We start from the raw sequence: 22,290 nt of genomic DNA, 5'->3' as shown, positions 1-22,290 counted from the left end.
ATCGCGCCACAGATATTCAATAGGGAAAAGACTAAGGCGACACGGATGTGAAGAAGAAGCGGACAAAAAAAAGGTTGAAAATACTACTAAATTTATTCCTACTATATACAGGCTCAAAATAACCAAGGAAGAAGGAAAGATAATAAAATAATTTACAGAAGATTTTAGACACAGTGCAACCTAGCTTATACAAACTTAATTAAATACCCAGGGACAAAACAAACAGAACAAACTCACGTACACAAAAGGATGGAAAGGCAGGAGGTGGATGGCTGGAGGGAGAGGAAGGTCCAAGGGGGTCCTGCAGCACGATCGGCGCGTTTAGCAGCCGCCGTTCCTTCGCGGCCCTGCTCAAAACCGCCGTCCAGGCCCCAAGCGGCTGTTGTTGTTGCTGTTGTCTGCTGCTGCTGCGGTGGACGTCGCGCGCTTTGCCAGGACTACAACAGGCTTCTTGCTGTCAACTACTGCTCAGTCCAACTTTGGCGAGCAAGGCGACGAATAGCAGGCTTTGTGCTTTCCGGGGTGTCCTCTCTTTGGATGTTCTTTCTGGATCTCCTCTTTCTTGGTCCAACCACTCTCTCTCTTGGTCCAATCACTCCTCACCACCGACAACTCAACGCAACTTGCGCGCGCGCCTTTATAACGCCTCCGGCGATCAAGCCGCCGGCCTTCAGGACACGCCCATCGGTGTGCTCACCTCGGCCCTGGTTGGTCGCGCGACCCTCTGGCTCCGCCCTTGATGACGACGGGCGGGCACGCCCGTCTTCCCCGACCCGAGCACATGTTCAATGGTGGTTTTGGAGGGGATGTAATTGGCAATCGAGGCTTGGCAATGATGAAAGGGGAAAGGGAGGTTTTGGGAATGGGAATGAAGAATGAAGGGAATCTATCTATTTCACTTGGTGCAATGGAGTGTCATCTTATTGGGAGACAAGGCCTTACCCTAATACACATAATAAAGATATAACTATCGAACAGGGGTATTCTATGATTGGCTGACGTGTATGCTTTATGGACTAATTATGGGACGCCCTTTGACCTTTACACTACGGAGGTATTTACAAGGAATCATTAGATTTTACAGAGGGTGATATTTACAACAATTTACTATACAATACAACACAATAAAAAAATACAATCCTCATATCCGCAACAATATATATAATTTCAGTTCTCCAGCTTTTAATGAGCGCACGTAATGACGTCACCGCCATGTACGTATGCTCTGCCTGTCAAGCTCTCAGGAAAACCCTCCGACAGAGCATAATTTTGATCTTAGTTCAGATACTGTCATCAGTGTATGTAAAACACAGTTACCGACCTGGTTTCGCCCTGTTGGGGCTCATCAGGCAACGCAGTGAATCCTGCATGCACTTATGACTGAAAACCTTTCGATTTTTCATTTAGTTGCTCCCGGCTTCATCCAGGCGATTCCATATAATGAGTGGATACCAGAGATAATGTGCCGTGTGGCAGGTGGTACTTATCGCTCCCATTAAGGTTCAGCAAAGCTGGATGGGATACCTTAATGGCGGCTCACCACTGATGGTATAAAATCGCATAATAACTGATAAATATAATTATTTATATAAACACAAACATATACACTGATTATTATATACTTACAAGTGCAGTACTTGTAAAATCTATTACATTTGAGGTTATTACCTCAACATATAAACAATTGACTGATTTCCCAACTGCCAGGATCATCAGCTGGGCACCGTTTTTTTCGAAGTTTTGATTATTTCATCTCAGAACCTCTCTAAACGGCGGGTCCACATCAGTAGATTACACAACATCAATGGACCCACAACCTCAAAGTTGTGTCCAGACAGTCAGTGAAAATAAACTTAGGTTTATACTTGAAACCAACAGCCAGCAGGCATTTCTGAAGCTGATTAACCCTGCTAAGTTAGTTTGCTTACGCATTGTATAAAATACAATTTAGTTCATCACTGGTTTGTGTTGATTTGCAGACATCTGGCATAATGGGTATTGATCATGGATAAAATTGGCAGAATGTGGGATGAAAGGTTTTCAGGTACAATCTTCAAAATGTTATAGTCTGTTCACTGAAATGATAGGCTGCTGCTGTTTTTTTATTTTATTGTGTGTTTTGGGTTCTCAGGTCGATACCTGGCATTACATTTCATGCGTATCATGACTAATTGGCTACAGGTTTAAACAGCCAATGGTGGGATGGAGCAAAGTACCAAAATGGCCTTAAATTTTAATTGCAAAATAATGGATGTATTCCCTATATTGAATTTAATTATTTATTATTTGTCCACAAAAAATGGAATATGGCACTGTCAAACAAAGCTCAATCTTTATTGATTGTTTATTTTGTTAGTCGTGGCCAAAAATATTGGCACCCTTACACTTTTTTCAAATAACTCACAATTTTCTCGAAAAAATAAGTTGAAATTGACAAAACTATTTGGTCTCCACAATTCTTTATTTCACTGTTAATATTACAGAACCTTTGTTTTTGATTCAGAACTTAATATATCCTTTTAAATCAGAAAATGAATATAAATGGCATTGACAATTATTGACACCCAAGTCTTAATATTTGGTACCACATCCTTTGGACAAAATAACTGCAGTCAAAACGCTTCCTATAGCCATGAATGAGCTTCCTACACTTCTCTACTGGCAGTTTGGCCCACTCTTCTTGAGCAAACTGCTCCAGTTCTACCAGATTTGAAGGGTGCCTTCTCCCCACTGCTGTTTTCAGATCTCTCCACATGTGTTAAATGGGATTTAGATCTGGACTCATTGCTGGCCACTTCAGAACAGTCCAGCGTTTTGTCTTGAACCATTCCTGAATGCCTTTTGAAGTGTGTTTGGGGTCATTGTCCTGCTGCAATACCCATAACCTTTGATGGAGACCCAGCTATCTGACACTGGGTTGAACATTGCATTCCAAAATGCCTTTGTAATCTCCTGATTTCATGATGCCATGCGCACATTCAAGACACCCAGTGCCAGACGCAGCACAGCAACCCCAAAAACATCACTGAACCTCCTCCATGTTTGACCGAAAGGAAGGTGTTCTTTTCGTTGAAGGCTTCATTTTGTTTTCTGTAAACATAGAGATGATGTGCTTCACCAAAAAGCTCTGATTTGGTCTCATCTGTCCACAGGACATTCTCCCAGAAGGATTTTGGCTTGTTCAGGTATGTTTTGGAAAACTCCAGTCAGGCTTTCTCAGCAGTGGGGTTCTTCTGGGTCTCCTACCATAGAACCCCTTTTGTACTGAGTTGGCGACGGATACTGCGAGTTGAAACTCGTACATTGTGTCTGAAGATCCGCTTGAATCTGTTTGGCAGTTGATTGAGGTGCTTTCTCCATAATTTGAACAATCTTTCGCTGCAATCTTCGATCAAGTTTTCTATTGCTGCCACGTCCGGGGAGGTTGGCTGCAATGCCATGGGCCTTAAACTTCCTGACAACATTGCTTAAGGTAGACACAGGAACATCAAGGCCTCTGGAGATGGACTTGTAGCCTTGAGATTGTCCATGCTTGGCCACAATCTTGTGTCTGACCTCCTGACAATTCTCTGGTTTTCTTTCTTTTCTCCATGCTCATTGCGGTACACACAGTGACACAAAACAGCAGAATGACTCCGTTTCTCTATTTAAACTGGTTGAATGAGTGATTTCTATATTGCAGGCACCTGCAACTCACCATAGGTGAGTTCAATTCCAAAGTACAGGATAATCACCTACTTGAAATCTAATTATTTCTAACAACTTCTAAAAGGTACCAATAATATTGTCTGGACCCTTTTAGGATTTCTGTGTGGAATGAGCTAAGATTTTGTAATTTATTCAGGTTTTTTTTTTGTTTTGTTCCACTGCGAACCAAATAAATTCATGTGGATACCCAAAAAAAACATTATTTCAACAATTATCAGGAAGAAATGGTGCATTACTTGAACAAAGTGCAAGGGCGCCAATATTTTTGGCCACGTCTGTACCTGACCTCCATTTTCTTGTGATTTGCTGATCACTCGTGCATTCTCCCTTCAGGCTGGCAGTGATGGAGAGAGCATTGGAAACTGTCCGTTCTCTCAACGACTCTTCATGATTTTGTGGCTTAAAGGAGTTACTTTCAATGTCACCACTGTCGACTTGAAAAAGTAAGTGATCTGACATTTTTTTTTTTTTTTTTTTTTTTCTGTGCCTTTTGTTGCAAAACTACGCTTGTCGAGGACAAGGACATCCTAGGACTAGGACTCGGATATCTGTTTAGGACAGTAAAACGAGGACATCTTACGATATAAAATAAGGCATCTGTCTATCAATTGTAGTAAAAGTACTGCTGGGCCAATCTCCACCAAATTTCGCATAGGTGCTGGAGGTACTCGGCGTTAGTTCATGGGCACAAAACAACCCCCCCCCCCCTCCCCAACCCAACCCTCTCCATGAGCGTGAGGAGATGACTTGTGATTTTCACCTTTAAATGTGGTTTAATGACTCCTGTTGGAGAGAGACAGATACAGACACACAGAGATAGACACACACAGATAGACAGACACACAAACACACACTCACGGAGACAGACGTACAGACAGACAGACAGACAGACACTCGCAGGGACACAGACACACGCAGAGACACAGACACACGCAGAGACACAGACACACGCAGAGACACAGACACACGCAGAGACACAGACACACGCAGAGACACAGACACACGCAGAGACACAGACACACGCAGAGACACAGACACACGCAGAGACACAGACACACGCAGAGACACAGACAGACACACGCAGAGACACAGACAGACACACGCAGAGACGGACAGACAGACACACGCAGAGACGGACAGACAGACACACGCAGAGACGGACAGACAGACACACGCAGAGACGGACAGACAGACACACGCAGAGACGGACAGACAGACACACGCAGAGACGGACAGACAGACACACGCAGAGACGGACAGACAGACACACGCAGAGACGGACAGACAGACACACGCAGAGACGGACAGACAGACACACGCAGAGACGGACAGACAGACACACGCAGAGACGGACAGACAGACACACGCAGAGACGGACAGACAGACACACGCAGGGACGGACAGACAGACACACGCAGGGACGGACAGACAGACACACGCAGGGACGGACAGACAGACACACGCAGGGACGGACAGACAGACACACGCAGGGACGGACAGACAGACACACGCAGGGACGGGCAGACAGACACACGCAGGGACGGGCAGACAGACACACGCAGGGACGGGCAGACAGACACACGCAGGGACGGGCAGACAGACACACGCAGAGACGGGCAGACAGACACACGCAGAGACGGGCAGACAGACACACGCAGAGACGGGCAGACAGACACACGCAGAGACGGGCAGACAGACACACGCAGAGACGGGCAGACAGACACACGCAGAGACGGGCAGACAGACACACGCAGAGACGGGCAGACAGACACACGCAGAGACGGGCAGACAGACACACGCAGAGACGGGCAGACAGACACACGCAGAGACGGGCAGACAGACACACGCAGAGACGGGCAGACAGACACACGCAGAGACGGGCAGACAGACACACGCAGAGACGGGCAGACAGACACACGCAGAGACGGGCAGACAGACACACGCAGAGACGGGCAGACAGACACACGCAGAGACGGGCAGACAGACACACGCAGAGACGGGCAGACAGACACACGCAGAGACGGGCAGACAGACACACGCAGAGACGGGCAGACAGACACACGCAGAGACGGGCAGACAGACACACGCAGAGACGGGCAGACAGACACACGCAGAGACGGGCAGACAGACACACGCAGAGACGGGCAGACAGACACACGCAGAGACGGGCAGACAGACACACGCAGAGACGGGCAGACAGACACACGCAGAGACGGGCAGACAGACACACGCAGAGACGGGCAGACAGACACACGCAGAGACGGGCAGACAGACACACGCAGAGACGGGCAGACAGACACACGCAGAGACGGGCAGACAGACACACGCAGAGACGGGCAGACAGACACACGCAGAGACGGGCAGACAGACACACGCAGAGACGGGCAGACAGACACACGCAGAGACGGGCAGACAGACACACGCAGAGACGGGCAGACAGACACACGCAGAGACGGGCAGACAGACACACGCAGAGACGGGCAGACAGACACACGCAGAGACGGGCAGACAGACACACGCAGAGACGGGCAGACAGACACACGCAGAGACGGGCAGACAGACACACGCAGAGACGGGCAGACAGACACACGCAGAGACGGGCAGACAGACACACGCAGAGACGGGCAGACAGACACACGCAGAGACGGGCAGACAGACACACGCAGAGACGGGCAGACAGACACACGCAGAGACGGGCAGACAGACACACGCAGAGACGGGCAGACAGACACACGCAGAGACGGGCAGACAGACACACGCAGAGACGGGCAGACAGACACACGCAGAGACGGGCAGACAGACACACGCAGAGACGGGCAGACAGACACACGCAGAGACGGGCAGACAGACACACGCAGAGACGGGCAGACAGACACACGCAGAGACGGGCAGACAGACACACGCAGAGACGGGCAGACAGACACACGCAGAGACGGGCAGACAGACACACGCACAGAGACACACACGCACCGAGAGACACACACGCACCGAGAGACACACACGCACCGAGAGACACACACGCACCGAGAGACACACACGCACCGAGAGACACACACGCACCGAGAGACACACACGCACCGAGAGACACACACGCACCGAGAGACACACACGCACAGAGAGACACACACGCACAGAGAGACACACACGCACCGAGAGACACACACGCACCGAGAGACACACACGCACAGAGAGACACACACGCACCGAGAGACACACACGCACCGAGAGACACACACGCACCGAGAGACACACACGCACCGAGAGACACACACGCACCGAGAGACACACACGCACACAGAGACACACACGCACAGAGAGACACACACGCACAGAGAGACACACACGCACAGAGAGAGACACACGCACAGAGAGACACACGCACAGAGAGACACACGCACAGAGAGACACACGCACAGAGAGACACACGCACAGAGAGACACACGCACGGAGCACAAAACAGCACAGGGTGGTAGCTGAATGCTGTGTGCACAAAACCATTGCCTTTGTCAATGTGAATGAATAGGGCAACTTGAGCAATCGGTGAGTATGTCAACAAGGAAACTGTATTGGAGAAAGGCTAAAGGTAAACTTTCTCCCAGCAACACATCCAGTGTGATGGTTAAAGTGTACAAGTCAATTAATGTGAATCCAGGTGGAAATGTGCAGGGAGGTATTGTTGAGCTGGCATGAGACTCAACACAGGTCACAGTGTCCCAGTTGATTTTGGGGAAACCAACTCGATCCCACAACCAAGCGTCACAGCTAACAGTGCTGTCATTGTAAGTGGGAACACTGGTAACGGTGGTTGGTTGTTAAGGCTCAGCGACGGAACGATGGAAATATGTCAGCCAATAGTGACGTTACTGCTTCAGTGTTGGTTTAAGTGTTGTGCAGTTCAGCTTGGACAAATGCAACTCTCGGTGCATACGAGCACTCACTGCTGCTGTGTAAAGATGGACATTGGCAGATTCTTTTATCATAGTCTCCATTTTTCTATGTCTCGTTTGCATTATCCTGAAAATCAAATTTGGTGTTTGGGTTCAAAAGCTGCTGTTACGCTCTGAAGTTATTGACACGAGTGATGCATTACGCTGTGCCTTCGGGTTTGAAAACAATGTTGGACTTTTCATGGTAGGGTTGGGTGTGGTGTTTGTAATACCTGACATGTTTGAGAAATATTTTTATTGTCATGTTGAATACCTCGATGGAGACGCAATCCATAACCGTAAAACTATTGTTGGAATTGTTCATGGTTTTAATTCACAGTGAGGTGTCCATATCAGACTGAACGTAAGTTAACCGATTTTGTTTGTCGGCTGCAGGAAATCGTTGAACCTCACCAACCTGGCACCTGGCACGCTGCCTCCATTCCTTACATTTAACAACGAGGTGAAGACTGACACCAACAAGATCGAAGAGTTCCTGGAGGATTCTCTCTGTCCTCCCAGGTAGTCAAAATCACGTGTTGTAGTTTTACAAGCATAATGAGCTATTTTTGTATGATGGTGTCATAGGGATGCTCGGGTGAAAAACCATTAAGTAGTCCTTGTGCCAGGTATTAGCTGAATGGGTTTATTTCAGCCGTTATAGACCAATCAAATGAGTGGAAAAAGAGAATTCTGAGGTCAATCTTTGAAAATATTACTTTCACACCGTCGTCCACGCGATGTCCCAGTAAGCGCGGGAAGCAACGGTCGGCCTTGTTCGGCCCAACGCGGCCTCACGCTGCGACTCGCGTCTGCTACCTACTCCATGCAGTCATCATCGCCCACCGGCTTCCTCCCACGTCCACACTGGTCCCATCTCTAAAGGCAACCCTTGAGAGTGGCAGCCTTGGAGTGGCTGGCTGATTCAGCAGAGTGCCTCTGATCAACGCACAGTACCTTGTCCGACTGCTCGCCCATGCACTCCCTCTCCCTCTGCCACTTCTTCCTCTTCAACTTTTCGGCTGGCAGTGACATCACCTCCCACTATCCACGAGCTGCTGAAACATCCTTCACAAACTTTAAATGCTGTTTAACATTAAAGTGAAAGAAATTTGGAGACATTCTGACATCAGTAAGGCAAATTTTACTTCTGGAACTGAGCGAAGATCTACTGTAATCTATATACCCCACAAGGAGGTAATGACATGAGTCATTGAGAACCCTTCCTGCCTCTCCTGTAGAGAACGGGTGTATCTCGTCTCACAAACGGTTTTCTATTGATAGTATTCACTTTCCAACATTTCCATTTTATTATATCATCATCGTTGAATGTTTTTATTTTTTCCCTCTTCCTTCATTTAGTCCAGTGCGGCAAAAAGAGCGGTGTAATCGTTGGCCATTTTATTCACTTCCCTACAATGGCAAATCCTTTATTCCCCAGGTTGTAACGTAAGGCAGTGCAACACCACTCCAGTGCGTGCCCATTGCACATGTGACCACAAACGAAAGATTTAACGACTGATTTGCTTTTGATGTGTCACATCGTGCTCTCATGTCTCAGGTATCCCAAGCTGTCTACCAAAAACCCGGAGGCCAACACAGCTGGAAATGACATCTTCTCAAAGTTCTCTGCTTACATCAAAAACACTAACCCCCAGCAAAATGAAGGTAACTGCTTGGTTTACTGTTGCAAAAGTGTCTTGGTCATTGTAAACTTGTTTAATCAAAGGTAAAATATTTATCTTTTGCATGAAATGGGACCTGAAACATGACGACTGTATATCCATCAGCATTGTTGATGCTTAAAATGCTGAGGTTTCTTACTTCCTCTGAGTGGTTGTTGTCTTTGGATACATTTATTATAAGCATAAAGGTTTTTGAGGAGCTTGTATGTATCACTTTGTGGGACAAGGACATTTGGAGACATCAGTGGATCTTTAACATAAATGTTTGTGAGGACATGAGCAGACCAGAGACAAATTAAAACGGTACAGCTTATGAGATTTGAACCCTGGATTCCAGCCAGCATCATAAGCTGTTTGATTGAATGGGAATGCCAAATAGGCCAATCCAAAAGGTATCCTTTTTATTACCTCTGCCACCTAAGGAGGATCGAGGTTGTGTATTCATCCCTGTTTGTCTGTCTGTATGTCAATTGCCTACAGGTCACATTTTACTCAGATCTTCACTAAACAACCACCTGCTAGAGGTAGTGAGTGACTAGCTGGAAGCCTGTTGTTGAGGTCAAAAGGTCAAGGTCACAAATCAATTTTCATCCGATTGACTTGATATTTTCTGCATATAAAACCGAAAAACATGGGTGGACGGTGAATTTTCGTCGAGGTGAAGCCTTAGTTGACCCATGTGAGTAAGTATTAATTACGTCCTGCTTGTGAACTGGACCGTGAGAACATCTGTTAGTTACTTATTGTTGGACCTTGAGTATGTCTATTAATTGGGGACGATTGGAATAATGCCTTTTAGACCCTTAAAGACCCTTTATATACCCCCTTAACCCCTCCCAGACCTTTAGACCCCTTCGTCATTTCGACCCATTGACCCTATTTAGTTAGATACTGTTATGGTCAAGATCGGTCGAAATAACTCCGGTGCAAACACGTTGAGTCGCAAAGCGACCACGTCTTTCCCTCGCCGCAGACATTCCTGCCATGGTCCGCATGCCCAAAGTCACTTTACCATACCGATTGGTATATTTGGGCTGGGTGAGTTACGTGCTGGGGCTGATATGGGACAGGTCTTTGTCTAGCTGAGCTACCAGATTCCCGCATCACCAGTCTTGTCAAAGCATTTTGTAACCGTGCCAATTGCTATCTCAAACAGATCCCCTTTGTGCTGCCATATGGCACATCCATGAGCAAGCAGGATGAGTCAAAGACCAAGTCAAATTTAACAAGTATATTTGGTGTGAGAAAAAGCACATATTTACAAAACGCATATAAATCCCTTTATAATTATTTATAAATAATTATAAAGATTTAACGCATATAAATTCAGATTTATTATAGTTCCCTATAATAAATCCCGAGTGTATCTAGTGAAATATTATTATCTATATTATAATAGGCGAAGGTGATTCTGTCCGTCTGTCCGGGGGTTGTTGGTGTTGTTGGGCTAGCCCTGGTGTTGGGCTAGCGGCTAGGGTGCCAGCTTAGGATCCTAGGATCCTGGGTTCGAATCCCGGTCAATCGCTGAATTAACGCCAGGGGGGTTGACTCAGCCTGTCATGCCAGCTTAGGATCCTAGGATCCTGGGTTCGAATCCCGGTCAATCGCTGAATTAACGCCAGGGGGGTTGACTCAGCCTGTCATCCTTCCGAGGTCGGCTAATTGAGTACCAGTTCACTGGTAATTCCCTGTTTGTCGTTAAAGGCGGCAAAAAGGGTTGGCGTCAGGAAGGGCATCCGGCCGTAAAACATTGCTTCAAAAAGGGGACCGAAAAACAACAACAACCACAGTTCCCGAAAAAGGCCAACCCCCGCTTGCGGGGAAAAATGGCCTCTAAAGGTGTATTTTTTTTTTTTTTTGTCCGGGGGTGTGGCTTAGTCCGTTTGCAGAGTAGCTCCACCCATTCTTGGAGAGGCTTCATGTAAACAAATATCCACCATTTTATAACCTCGAATGGCTTTGAGGCCTGTTTAGTTAGGCCCATGCTGCCTTTCTCTCTCACACAGATTTATTTCAATTCTAATTCGATATATCATTTCATTTTTAACAGTCGCTAACATAGTGTTAGACTCGGTTGAAAAAAAAACGGGAAGAGAATCCCAAGAAAGTTTCCGTTTATAGAACGAAATGATTTCTCAAAGGCCTGTAAACTAAAGCCCATTCATTGAGAGTCACCCTCACGATTTATCTCGAATTCACCATCTGATTTAATTTTTATCGATGGTTTTAGACTCGGTGTCAGAAATAATTGAGAACATTCACACTCACGCGGGAAAATGCAGATATATTTTTAAAAATCGCGGCATGATGTATCATACACCGCCCAACATGACACCGACGGCAACGTGTCGACATATATTAAAAATTCGCTTTTTCTTTTCCGTGAAGATATATTACTTTTCCGTTTGATGACAGTCGTCACAAAAACGTCAACAATGATGCCGACATATATTTCTTCGTTCTTATTTCATTCAACATTATTATCCGGAAGTAAAGGTTCACGTGTTCATTTCACGTGTGAAAAAACAAACTCCATTTCACGTGTGTATGGACGTGTCATTCACATTTGTAAGATACTAGGGCATGCCCGTACTATATATATGCCCGTACTATATATCTATCTAAAATTATATCCCCCCCCTCTATTTACATGAAATGGTTTGGTCCATTCGCAACGCCAAAGCGAACGGCGAACGGCTTGCGAGTACAGTGACAATCCCCCCCCTCTATTTACATGAAATGGTTTCGTCCATTCGCAACGACCACAGAACCCCCCCCTCTATTTACATGGAATGGTTTGGTCCATTCGCAACGCCGGCACACGCGATCGTTCGCTGCTCTCTGATTGGTTGAATCGTTTTTTGTACATAGCTCGGTAAGTAATTGTCCGATTAATATGAAACCTTGAAAAGGCACATCCTCGGGTCCCCAGCAATATACCTGGCAAGTTAAAAGTATATCGGACCCGTGGTTGTCGAGAAACAGCGGTCACAGACAGACAAACGTACAAACATACAAACGTACAGAGATTACTGGAATTATAGATAGATATAAATTAACAGACGGGAAATTGCTGAGAGATATTTCTTCGTTTTTATTTTATTAGTTACGAGCAGAAGTACCGGGCGGAGGGAGGACGGAGGATGGAGGAGGGAGGGGCACGTACACTTTGTGTGTGTGTGTGTGTGTGTGTGTGTGTGTGTGTGTGTGTGTGTGTGTGTGTGTGTGTGTGTGTGTGTGTGTGTGTGTATGTAGCAGTAAAGTATGTTTGTTTGTTTGTCCTCTTATAACTCGAACTACTCATCGCAGAGCAAAACCAAAGGCATATTCGGAATCAGTACGTCTCAGAGCAACTACAGCACACCTTAAAATTTAAAAAACTTCGCGTTTTAAAATTATGACGTCATCAGCGTATTTCGGAACGTTAATTTTTTAACGACATATTCGGAATCAGTACGTCCCAGAGAAACTTCGTAACGTTAATTTTTCAACTTCTTCTGATTGACATGGGCCCAACGGCATGTGACAGAGAGTGAAACATTTATTTGACGACAATGACTTCCGACTTCCGACTTCCGGGTTCGGAATGCGGGACCAATGCCATTTGACAGGGAATAAAAAATAAATGCGACATTCAATTGACGACAATGACTTCCGACTTGACTCCCCCCTCCCCGTCCTCTCCCCCCTCCCCCTCCCCGTCCTCTCCCCCCTCCCCCTCCCCGTCCTCTCCCCCCTCCCCCTCCCCCTCCACCCTACCCCCTCCCCCCTCCCCTCTCCCCCTCCCCCCTCCCCTCCCCCCTTCCCCTCCCCCTCCTCCCCCCCTCCCCCTCCCTCCCCTCCCCCTCCCTCCGCACCCCCTCCCCCCCTCTTCTCCCCTCTCCCCCTCTTCTCCCCTCTCCCCCTCTTCTCCCCCTCCCCCTCTTCTCCCCTCTCCCCCTCCCCCTCTTCTCCCCTCCCCCCCGTTCCCCTCCCCTCCCCCCTCCCCTCCCCCCTCTCTTCCTGGCTTTGAGCCTCCGATACTCCAATCGGAGCAGAAGAAGAGCAGCAGACATTTTCAGGGAAGTTAGTCATAGCCAAGTCTAGAAGAGATGATGTACCGTTGACTGAGATCCGGGTCAGGAAATTGACAGATTGTGTTGGTCCCAGTGAGTCCCAGAAGTCCTTTGCTGAGGTGCCTTGGCTGGTGAGAGAGGTACCCAGCCAACTGGCATGATGACAGTTGAAATCAACACATATGAGGAAGAGAGAGTTGGGATGAGTCTATAGAAGTTGGTCCATGTTATCAGACAGCGAGATGTAGATGGAGTCGTCACGGTACAGAACACATATGAACAAAAGGTGGGAGCGAAGGGGAAGCTGTAGCCAGAGGTTCTCCTGGGGGTGTGGTGGGAGGAGGGCAGTGCAGGAAGAGTGAGGAAGAGTTTTTGATAAAGATAGAAACCCCACCTCCAGGACAAGGCTCAGGTCTATCATACCAGAGGAGGGAGTAACCAGGGAGAGATATTAAGGAATCAGAGACATCTTGGAGAAGGAAAGTTTCTGTTTAGCAGATTATGTCTGGTTTGTCAGAAGCAACCTACCTAATTAACATAACCCCACCCCTCGCCATGTGGACAACAATACGATCTTTTGCGACATCCGGTCTAACGAATCCCTACTGAGGTACATGGAGGTTTATTTTTCTTCACGACAGTCGGTGCACACTACGCTATGCAATCCTAACTGACCCGAAAGTATTTCATTGCCTACCCCCTCATAAACGTGTGCGTGTGCGGGGTTCTTTTTTTTTTTTTTTTTTTCTTTTGAAATTCCTGGATCTTCCCCTGTGGACAACAGTTGATCTAGGCACAGGCCTCAAATCAATAAGATTAGGTAAAGCCGGGTCTGTCCCATGTTCCCACATTAATGAATAAGATGAGATAGAGCATTGTCCTGTGTTCCCATGTGACTGAATAAGATGAGATAGAGCATTGTCCCATGTTCCCATGTGACTGAATAAGATGAGATAGAGCATTGTCATGTGTTCCCACGTAGATGAATAAGATTAGATAGAGCCATGTCTGTCCCGTGTTCCCACGTGGATGAACAAGATTAGATAGAGCCGGCTCTGTCCTGTATTTTCACGTGAATGGACAAATTACATAAAGCCCTGTTTGTCCTGTGTTCCCATATGAATGAATAAGTTGAGATAGACCCAGGTCCTGTATTTCCATGTGAATGAATAATATTACATAGAGCCATGACTGTGCCGTGTTCCCATGTGACTGAATACGATTATATAAAGCCGGGTCTGCCCCGTATTTCCATGTGAATGAATAAGATTTGATAGAGTAGTGTCTGTCCCGTGTTCCCACGTGAATTAATAATATTAGATAGAGCCGTGTCTGTCCTGTATTTTCAGGTGAATAAATAAGATCGGAATCACAATTAATCTTATTTATCCAAACAGGAGATTTATTTTATCTGTTACCTCAGTTTTGTCATGTGAGTCTCTTGCTCTCACTCTCTTCTGCCCTCCCATTCTCTCTCTCTCCCGCTCTCTCTTGCTCTCTCCCTCTCTCTCTCTCACCCTCCCGCTCTCTCTCTCTCACTCTCCCGCTCTCTCTCACCCTCCCGCTCTCTCTCTCACCCTCCCGCTCTCTCTCTCACCCTCCCGCTCTCTCTCACCCTCCAGCTCTCTCACCCTCCCGCTCTCTCACCCTCCCGCTCTCTCACCCTCCCGCTCTCTCACCCTCCCGCTCTCTCTCACCCTCCCGCTCTCTCTCTCTCACCCTCCCGCTCTCTCTCTCTCACCCTCCCGCTCTCTCTCTCTCACCCTCCCGCTCTCTCTCTCTCACCCTCCCGCTCTCTCTCTCTCACCCTCCCGCTCTCTCTCTCTCACCCTCCCGCTCTCTCTCTCTCTCACCCTCCCGCTCTCTCTCTCTTTCACCCTCCCGCTCTCTCTCTCTCACCCTCCCGCTCTCTCTCTCACCCTCCCGCTCTCTCTCTCTCACCCTCCCGCTCTCTCTCTCTCTCTCACCCTCCCGCTCTCTCTCTCTCTCACCCTCCCGCTCTCTCTCTCTCACCCTCCCGCTCTCTCTCACCCTCCCGCTCTCTCTCACCCTCCAGCTCTCTCACCCTCCAGCTCTCTCACCCTCCCGCTCTCTCACCCTCCCGCTCTCTCACCCTCCCGCTCTCTCACCCTCCCGCTCTCTCTCTCACCCTCCCGCTCTCTCTCTCACCCTCCCGCTCTCTCTCTCACTCTCCCGCTCTCTCTCTCACCCTCCCGCTCTCTCTCTCTCTCACCCTCCCGCTCTCTCTCTCTCTCACCCTCCCGCTCTCTCTCTCTCACCCTCCCGCTCTCTCTCTCTCACCCTCCCGCTCTCTCTCTCTCACCCTCCCGCTCTCTCTCTCTCACCCTCCCGCTCTCTCTCTCTCACCCTCCCGCTCTCTCTCTCTCACCCTCCCGCTCTCTCACCCTCCCGCTCTCTCACCCTCCCGCTCTCTCTCTCTCTCACCCTCCCGCTCTCTCTCTCTCACCCTCCCGCTCTCTCTCTCTTTCACCCTCCCGCTCTCTCTCTCTTTCACCCTCCCGCTCTCTCTCTCTTTCACCCTCCCGCTCTCTCTCTCACCCTCCCGCTCTCTCTCTCTCACCCTCCCGCTCTCTCTCACCCTCCCGCTCTCTCTCACCCTCCCGCTCTCTCTCTCACCCTCCCGCTCTCTCTCTCACCCTCCCGCTCTCTCTCACCCTCCAGCTCTCTCACCCTCCCGCTCTCTCACCCTCCCGCTCTCTCACCCTCCCGCTCTCTCACCCTCCCGCTCTCTCACCCTCCCGCTCTCTCTCACCCTCCCGCTCTCTCTCTCTCACCCTCCCGCTCTCTCTCTCTCACCCTCCTGCTCTCTCTCTCTCACCCTCCCGCTCTCTCTCTCTCACCCTCCCGCTCTCTCTCTCTCACCCTTCCGCTCTCTCTCTCTCACCCTCCCGCTCTCTCTCTCTCACCCTCCCGCTCTCTCTCTCTCACCCTCCCGCTCTCTCTCTCTCACCCTCCCGCTCTCTCTCTCACCCTCCCGCTCTCTCTCTCTCACCCTCCCGCTCTCTCTCTCTCACCCTCCCGCTCTCTCTCTCTCTCTCACCCTCCCGCTCTCTCTCTCTCTCACCCTCCCGCTCTCTCTCACCCTCCCGCTCTCTCTCACCCTCCCGCTCTCTCTCACCCTCCCGCTCTCTCACCCTCCCGCTCTCTCACCCTCCCGCTCTCTCACCCTCCCGCTCTCTCACCCTCCCGCTCTCTCTCTCACCCTCCCGCTCTCTCTCTCACCCTCCCGCTCTCTCTCTCACTCTCCCGCTCTCTCTCTCACCCTCCCGCTCTCTCTCTCTCTCACCCTCCCGCTCTCTCTCTCTCACCCTCCCGCTCTCTCTCTCTCACCCTCCCGCTCTCTCTCTCTCACCCTCCCGCTCTCTCTCTCTCACCCTCCCGCTCTCTCTCTCTCACCCTCCCGCTCTCTCTCTCTCACCCTCCCGCTCTCTCTCTCTCACCCTCCCGCTCTCTCTCTCTCACCCTCCCGCTCTCTCACCCTCCCGCTCTCTCACCCTCCCGCTCTCTCTCTCTCTCACCCTCCCGCTCTCTCTCTCTCACCCTCCCGCTCTCTCTCTCTCACCCTCCCGCTCTCTCTCTCTTTCACCCTCCCGCTCTCTCTCTTTCACCCTCCCGCTCTCTCTCTCACCCTCCCGCTCTCTCTCTCTCACCCTCCCGCTCTCTCTCACCCTCCCGCTCTCTCTCACCCTCCCGCTCTCTCTCTCACCCTCCCGCTCTCTCTCTCACCCTCCCGCTCTCTCTCTCTTTCACCCTCCCGCTCTCTCTCTCTTTCATCCTCCCGCTCTCTCTCTCTCTCTCTCACCCTCCCGCTCTCTCTCTCACCCTCCCGCTCTCTCTCTCTCTCTCTCACCCTCCCGCTCTCTCTCTCACCCTCCCGCTCTCTCTCTCTCACCCTCCCGCTCTCTCTCTCTCACCCTCCCGCTCTCTCTCTCTCACCCTCCCGCTCTCTCTCTCTCACCCTCCCGCTCTCTCTCTCTCACCCTCCTGCTCTCTCTCACCCTCCCGCTCTCTCTCTCTCCCGCTCTCTCTCTCACCCTCCCGCTCTCTCTCTCACCCTCCCGCTCTCTCTCTCTCATCCTCCCGCTCTCTCTCTTTCACCCTCACGCTCTCTCTTTCACCCTCACGCTCTCTCTCTCCCTCTCTCTCTCCCTCTCTCCCTCTCTGTCTCTCTCTCCCTCTCTGTCTCTCTCTCCCTCTCTTCCACCGTCCTGTTCTCTCTGTGGTAATAAACCTTTTGTTCATAAAAACCTATATGTGGTCATTTGAGGTACGAGACTTTGCCAGTAAGCACGAGTGAATTGACTTTAAAAAAATCCGGTAACTGGCTGATTGGGAAATGTGCATTTAACGCGTGTACGGGGCCGTTCAAAAATCATGTAACACTATTTTTTTTTAGGGAGGCGCGTAAGACCTTGATTAAACCTTACTAATAATTTAGCATTCGACGCAAACAAATCCAATGGAAATCTGACAAAACAATGCCGGGCAGTTTGCAGTCAACAGAGACCTACAGACCTGTGTTTGGCCCACCAGGGACCAAGATGGTGGCCACATCATTTTGTCTCGGTACTATGGTGGGTGGAGTCAAACGACAGATGTGGGTGTGTTCCGGCAACTGTCTGACCAATGGGTGCATATTTCAAAAATCGACCCATATAAGAACCCCAACAACAAGAGCAGCGATGCGAAGCTCTTTTAGACTTGCGACATGTCACAGGTAAAAATCGGCCTCTTCTCAGGAAAGAAAAATCCGTGTCGGATTGTCCACAACACACAGCTGGCTCGCTAATGAACTTCAGGGAAGGTGATAACCTACGTGCCATGCCGAGTCTGAACTCCATGCTGGTCTTGTCCATATCTTGGGGTTTACTTGCTGCCGAGGTCAACTTGGAAAGCATGTTTGTTTCTATTATGTTTGGGTGTTTCTACGCTAAAACATTCCTTTCCTTAAAAATGCAGTCGGTCTGTATCTTTGTATTACGAGTTGATATCTCATTTTCATCGCTTTGTTTTCAGCATTGGAGAAGGGTGTTGTGAAAGCGCTTCTCAAGCTCGACGATTTCCTTAACACGCAATTGCCCGACGAGATTGACGAGAATTCCGATGACGATCCCGGGCCATCGACTCGGCGCTACCTCGATGGGGAAGAGCTGACGCTTGCCGATTGCAATCTGCTGCCGAAGCTACACATTGTCAAGGTGACGTTTTCTGACAGATTTCTCTTTCGGGTGTTTCGGCAACTTTCCAGATTCCGACAGGATAAACACGATTCCGTTTTGATCCAATATTCCTATGACTCCGCTACAGGTTGTCTGTAGAAAGTTCCGTGGGTTCGACATTCCCGAGGAGCTGACTGGCGTTTGGCGCTACCTGCAGAACGCGTACAAACGCGAAGAGTTTGCCAACACATGTCCCTCCGAGCGGGAGATCGAGCTTGCCTATGAAACTGTGGCAAGACCACTGAAATGAACCCGTAGCTCTCCTCACACCATTCTGCCGCTCGTGAGTGGTGCAAAAGATTTTGATTTTGTTTTGATCCGTCTTTGTCCGTGTTATCCGAGCGCAATTTACCTTTCGACCCTTTCCCTCCCCTCTCCCTGCTCACCTCGCCTCGAGACTGCATCCACATTAATTATTTTGTCCGGATGCTCCACTGTTGCTCCTCATCTCTGCTGCTCAATCGTAACGAAGCAGTGTTTCAGTCTTCCTTTCCTGCTCGTAGAAAGCTAAGTGCTCGTCGGGTATGCCATAATTACACGGACTACTTGCACAGCAGTCGTACATTCTTTCTGTATTCCTGGGGTTTGTGAGTGGGACACTCGAAATCCCGAACGTGGTTTGTTTGACAAGTTCACGAATTGTAGCTGGGCCACAGACGAGCTTTATATTCCGATGAAAACGTATCCGTTGTATTTACCAAGACTGTTTGCAAGCCGTTTAGGTATATATGCCGGACGGGTAACATTTTGTCTGTATTATCTCGGTAATTGAAGTTACCGGCGTAGAGCCGGAGTTCAACATTTCTTGGGGGTGAGGGAAGAAACGTTACTTCCGCATGATATTGCTGCCACGTGGTCATGACACTTTCTTGCCAGGGCTTCCATGTTGCTCACTGTAGTGAATATTTACGGATTGTTTAATTTACTCTGAAAGATGACCAGCGTGAGTCTTCCTTTGAGTGAAGCTAGCAGTTGCTTACCCGTCACATACCTGGACCGTGATCAAGAGTTGGGTCTTGTGGACAAGCGGGGACCACCGGGGCAATACTAGCTAGCCCGAGGGGTGAAGGGGTTGGAACGAGGGAGGGCGCGGGCCGGGTGAGGAGGGCACGGTGGGTCCATGAATCGAGCTTTTGCAAAACTGTGCTTCTAAACTCCTCACCAACTCGCACATCGATTTTTCTACTTCAGCAATCCAAATATACTTGCAAGAGTGAGAATTCCATATATTGACCGGTTTGATTGGCTATCAGATGGTGGAATTTCCTGGTGTGAAGGTGACCTGGAGTTCCTGACCCTCGACAAAAGGTTATTTGAGAGCTTTCTCCGTGACGTTCTTCTTGCCCCTGTTGTTTGTGCAGGTTTCCGGTCTTTTAGCAGACAGTGAGTGGTCTCGACGATGGACATCTTCCCTTCTAAGTGACAAAGATGAGTTTCTTTATGCTCACTCTATTTTGTAACGTCTCGACTTCATTCCGCGACAAAGCTCCGACTGGTTCCTCAAACGGTCCTCTTCATTCCGCAACCTTTAAATCTACCAATAGGGAGTCCTCATTGCTTGCCACGTATGTAAATCTACCAATAGGGAGTCCTCATTGCTTGCCACGTGTGTAACCTTTCCTTGCGTGTATTATCTTCCTCTCCGGGGTCAGGGAGTGACCAAAATTTTCTTTTTAAGGACATGTTGCTCGGTTTCCTTTCCCATTGAAGTCGTGAAACGATTCCGGTGAACACACTATTTACTGCCGGTTTCAGATCCAAGTTCATGTTTAATTGTTTTTTAAATATATATATATATACATATATATATCTGCTTTGTGCACGACAGCTTTGTGTCGAGTGAAAGCTTCGCGTTTTCTTTTAAAGTACCCCCATGATAAAATGTAAATGAGTTTGATTTAGTGTTTTGTTTGTTACCTTTTTGGGGGGAAAGGGGCCAGGGAGGGGTCGTTTCTCAGAAAGGCAACCTGCGGCCTAACTTGGAGCACTTGCCCACAGAGGCAGAAGCTTCACGTTTCATCACGTCCCCGTCCGTTGCACATGATCCCCGCACAACCTCGTCTGGGATTCCAGACTAAGACATCCGAAGAAATGGCACAAACAAACGCATTCCGTTAACCCAGGTGACCCCCGAGTTTTAGACAGCGGTCGACAACTCGGATCCGGAAGACTATCAACTGGATAACTACATCAGGATGTTTTTGGACCGCATCGTCCATCATCATGCCTTTGCAGTGCAACGCGAGGGTTCGAGGTTCGAGTCTGATTTTTGCCTTTCATGCTTTGTTTACCCTCCGAATGGAAGGAGCAACGAGCATTTGTGCTTAGGAGCTTTATTTTTAACTGAACTTGTTGCCAAATAAAGGTTTATGTTGTTCACTGACTGAATCTCTGGCTTTTCACAAACTATTTGTTCTTGCACTCAAAATCGTTTCTCCAATTTAGGATAACTTATTACCTCTGGGTGGATGGAGGTTATGTTTTCACCCCTGTTTGTTTGTGAACAAGATATTTCAAAAAGTTGTGGACGGATTTGGACGAAACTTGGTGGATAGATTGGGTGTGTGAAGGACAAATAGATTCGATTTTGGTGAAGATCTGAATCTGGATTTGGATACAACAACATGCATTTTAAAGGCCATTTTCCCGACGAGAGCGGGCGTTAGCCTTGCGGTCCCCATGGCAATCTTCTCCATTTTGCCATATTTTCTGCATCTCCCCTTGTTAACCCCCTGGCCTGCATTTCTTCTTCCACCATCTTTAGCCAAGTCTTTCTCGGTCTTCCCCATCCTCTACTTCCTTCTACATTCATTTCCATCACTCTTCTCAACCAGTCACTTTCATCCTTCCTCAACACATGACCAAACCATCTCAACCTGTTCCTCTTCACAGCATCAATCACAGGCTCTATTCCCATCATCTTTCGCAATTCATCATTTGTCTTCCTCTCTCTCAACGATACCCCGCACATCCGTCGAACCATTCGCATTTCCACCCTTTCCAACCTTCGTTGCTGCTCTATGTTCATTACCCATGTCTCGCTCCCATAAATCATAACACTTCTCACACATGCAGCATACACCTTTCTCTTCAGCTTCAACGACAATTCCCCTCATCATCAGCACGCCACTCAGTTCCCGAAACTTCTTCCATGCACATCTCACTCGAGCAACCGTTGGCGAGTCTGATCCACCTTCTCCATTCAGCATGTCTCCGAGATAGCAAAATGTTTTCACACCTTCCAGCTTCATGCCGTCTCCAAGATCCAACTCAACATTTCCTCCATCTGCAGCTCCCTCTGTGCACACCTTACATTTGAATGTAGCTGCCACACTGGTTAATGACCCTCTCAGACCACTACATTTTTGATGAACCCACTCAGCGCACATTGTACATTGAATGGAGTTCACTCCGACACCCTTCCTACACACAGCACAGGGCCACTTCCCAGTTCTTTCCACCTCACCACATGCTTTACCACTTGCCATCACCTTCGTCTTTCCGATATTCACCTTCAGACCTTTTGTCTCCATACATTCCTTCCACTTGTTCATCTTTTCCTTCAGTCCATCCATACTTCCCGCAATCAACACCAGATCATCTGCATACAACAACTCCCATGGTAAACCCTCCTTTACGTTCTGAGCCAGCACCTCCATCACAGCTACAAATAGTA

The 22,290-nt window shown here is 48.8% G+C and overlaps 1 protein-coding gene across 5 annotated transcripts in view; it reads left to right on the top strand.

Annotated features, from left to right (window-relative positions):
* Positions 1–20,997, top strand: part of LOC137438710 (chloride intracellular channel protein 4) — a 95,489-nt gene extending 74,492 nt beyond the window's left edge. For 4 of the 5 annotated variants that reach the window (XM_078767180.1, XM_078767179.1, XM_068133985.2 and 1 more), the window contains exons 3-7: positions 4,042–4,151; positions 8,031–8,156; positions 9,196–9,302; positions 18,412–18,593; positions 18,703–20,997. In XM_078767180.1, the coding sequence (XP_078623306.1) occupies positions 4,042–4,151; positions 8,031–8,156; positions 9,196–9,302; positions 18,412–18,593; positions 18,703–18,864 (687 nt within the window). In that variant the 3' untranslated portion in view covers positions 18,865–20,997. Of the gene's footprint in view, positions 1–4,041; positions 4,152–7,691; positions 7,840–8,030; positions 8,157–9,195; positions 9,303–18,411; positions 18,594–18,702 lie in introns of those variants that run through there. The other variant, XM_068133986.2, reaches the window with a different exon arrangement.
* The last annotated feature ends 1,293 nt before the right edge of the window (positions 20,998–22,290 follow it).

This window comes from Myxine glutinosa, chromosome 13 (genome assembly GCF_964187855.1).
Source record: "Myxine glutinosa chromosome 13, kmMyxGlut1.1, whole genome shotgun sequence".
Taxonomy (NCBI): Eukaryota; Metazoa; Chordata; class Myxini; order Myxiniformes; family Myxinidae; genus Myxine; species Myxine glutinosa.
The sequence above is the reverse complement of the archived record's forward strand: the minus strand, read 5'-3'. Positions and strand labels throughout refer to the sequence as shown.